This window comes from Orycteropus afer, unplaced genomic scaffold (genome assembly GCF_000298275.1).
Source record: "Orycteropus afer afer isolate SDZICR_OR568_19922 unplaced genomic scaffold, OryAfe1.0 scaffold00870, whole genome shotgun sequence".
In the NCBI taxonomy this organism is placed as follows: domain Eukaryota; kingdom Metazoa; phylum Chordata; class Mammalia; order Tubulidentata; family Orycteropodidae; genus Orycteropus; species Orycteropus afer.
The window spans coordinates 182,936-185,655 of NW_006922457.1; the positions used below are offsets into that span (position 1 = coordinate 182,936).

Here is a 2,720-nt window from a genome sequence, read left to right on the forward strand (position 1 = left end):
AAATGCATAGGATATATGGGTATCACATAGACCACATGAATAGTGAAATAAATCGATTACACTTACATGATTTATCCTTTTCAAAATACTTCCTTCTCAGAACTATGTAGTAATTCCATTGTTGGATATTATTCCATATATTAAACTGTCTTTTAATAATGTCTTGTGAAATTATATGGCATTGAGATTATCAAATCACTTTTCCTTCACCGTTCTTTATATTTGATGAAAAGCCATAGGTTCCAGATGGTATGGTTATTAATAGGAAAATTTAGTGTTAGAGATGGTTTTTGTTCATCTTACATTATCAGATTGCAAAATGGGGCATAGCCAAAGAAAGATACCATGCAATGACAATGCAGATTACATTTACTCTGTATGGTAGAATAGTAGACCCCAAGACTTAATATGATAATTAGGGAGGGCTGTCTTAATAAGCCAACTTAGGAACTCTGGTTGTGCTGCAGTTAAAGCATTAGGCTGCTAACCAAAAGGTTGGTGATTTGAACCAAACAGCCCCTCCATGGAAGAAAGATGAGGAAATCTGTTTCCATAAAGATTTACAGCCTTGGAAACCCTGTGGGGGCCACTATGAGTTAGAATCAATTTCATGACAGTGACTGAGTGACACTTTTACTCTTCCCCAGGAATACATTGTACACACAAGCGTACCTGAATGGGTTTATAATACAGAACATACATACATACAAATTTATGCCTTTATATATGTATCTGTATACATATGACTTAGAAATATATACTGTTATTATCTATCAATATGTAAGGATCTAGCTGTCTATGTATATGTTCATGCAGTCTCATGTCAAGATAAATTATGTTATTCTTCTATCTTTTGCAATGTATTATTTGCACAAGCAAATAAAGTATATGCTTTTCTAGCATACATAATGTATTACATTAAGTTTGAATTAATTTAAAATTTTAGTGGGTTTAAAATTTGAGAATTTAGAATATAGTATGTCAGATAAAAAATTCTAAGTTGTTACTCTCAAATTCATTTCAACTGAAATTCATAACATTTCAGTTCTAGAGAAAGTAATTATAATTTAATAAGCTTTTCATATTAAAACTACAAAATTTTAGTTAAAAAAAATTGTTTTAAAGAAAAGCTATGAAGTATCTGTGATCTTTGTGAGCATCGTATAATGACCATATCTTCTTCAGGAAAATGCTTTTAGACATAGTGGTATGATTAGATATCTAATGATCATATATTTTAGGCTAAGATGACTCAACTGCCTGAGGCGGAAAAGGAAAAGATTGCTGAGCAAGTTGCTGATTTCAAGAAAGTCAAGAGTAAGCTGGATGCTGAGATTGAGATATGGGATGATACAAGCAATGATATAATTGTGTTGGCCAAGAAGATGTGTATGATCATGATGGAGATGACAGACTTCACAAGGTAATTATGTGGAAAAGGATATTTAATATTTATAGCAGAAACATTTGTTCCATTAGTGAAATTTCATATTTCTCTGAGTGGCAGGTGCCAAAAAAGAAGTAGGAGTGGGAAGGGCAGGAGGGCTCGGTGCATGTGTGGACAGGCTGTGTGATCAGATAAGGTAAAAGATGGGTGTCATTGCAGCTGGGTGGGTAGGGCATTAGAGCTCCTGCCAGCCTGCATGGCTTGTTGGTGATGGGGTGTGAGAGCACCCTGATGGCCCATGAGTCAGTCAGTGGGTGGGACATGCTCAAACACGAGGGGGATGTTAGGGTAGCATAGGGTCAGTTGAGGAGGGAATGTGTACTTATCATTATTGTACAGTTTTAGTGTTCAATGGATGGTTCCTGTCCAAATGGACATGTACCCATGCTGATAAGTAGTCCCATTACTACTTCTTAGCTCCCTTCTTATTCTGTGTTTGCCAGAGACACTGGAGTGCTTGTCTGTCTCCATAGATGTGCACTCTCTGTCTTATGTGTTCCCCATTCTGAGACTCAAGTGATTAAGTCTGTCTCACTTTGCTCCAGTGACACTTCCCTGTGATTCTCTAGTTTAAAGGCTATTGTGCTCCTGTGTGTCACCCTCTGGGGTTTAATCAGACCCAGCATGCATCCTGCACACCTCATTTATTTCCAAGTTTGTTCATGCAGTATTTCTGACACCAGCTCTGTTTTCCATGAAGTTGCTCTCCTGGGCTCTCTCCTGGGGATGATACTTGCTGCCTTCCTAAAATGGCAACACTTTACCAGGCTAGCAGGCAGGGCACAGATGATCTGTGAATTTTCACGTACTGTCTGTTTTTCTGCTATTTCTCCTTCCAATTGGTGCTAAGTCCAATTTCTCAACCTTCAATTTGATGTTCTGGGTTCTGAGTCATTATTTGGATTTGTTTCACTTAGTCTCTCAAGTGTTTGTTGTAGAAAGATGTTGTAGTGCATTTATCTAAGCTACTATCTTAACTGAAAGCTCAGATTAAATGTAACTTAAATGATAAACAATGGAGAATATGTGTAGATGCATAAATCTTTCATTGATATAAAAATTGAGAAAAGCTTTCTAAGCATTGCAGACACAGGAAAAATCATAAAGACAAGATCACTAAATTGAACTGCATCAAAAAATCTTGAATATAAATAGAATGTCATAAATAATGTTAAATGTAAATAAATGTTGTTGTTATGTTGTTAAGTGCCGTCGAGTCGTTTCCGACTCATAGCGACCCCATGCACAGCAGAACGAAACACTGCCCGATCCC

The 2,720-nt window shown here is 36.6% G+C and overlaps 1 protein-coding gene across 1 annotated transcript in view; it reads left to right on the plus strand.

Moving 5' to 3' along the window:
* Positions 1–1,247: 1,247 nt before the first annotated feature.
* The window catches only part of LOC103212187 (catenin alpha-3-like), a 237,286-nt gene continuing 235,813 nt past the window's right edge, over positions 1,248–2,720 (plus strand). The window contains exon 1 of the mRNA XM_007958196.1: positions 1,248–1,423. Coding sequence (XP_007956387.1) covers positions 1,248–1,423 — 176 coding nt within the window. The remainder of the gene's footprint in view (positions 1,424–2,720) is intronic.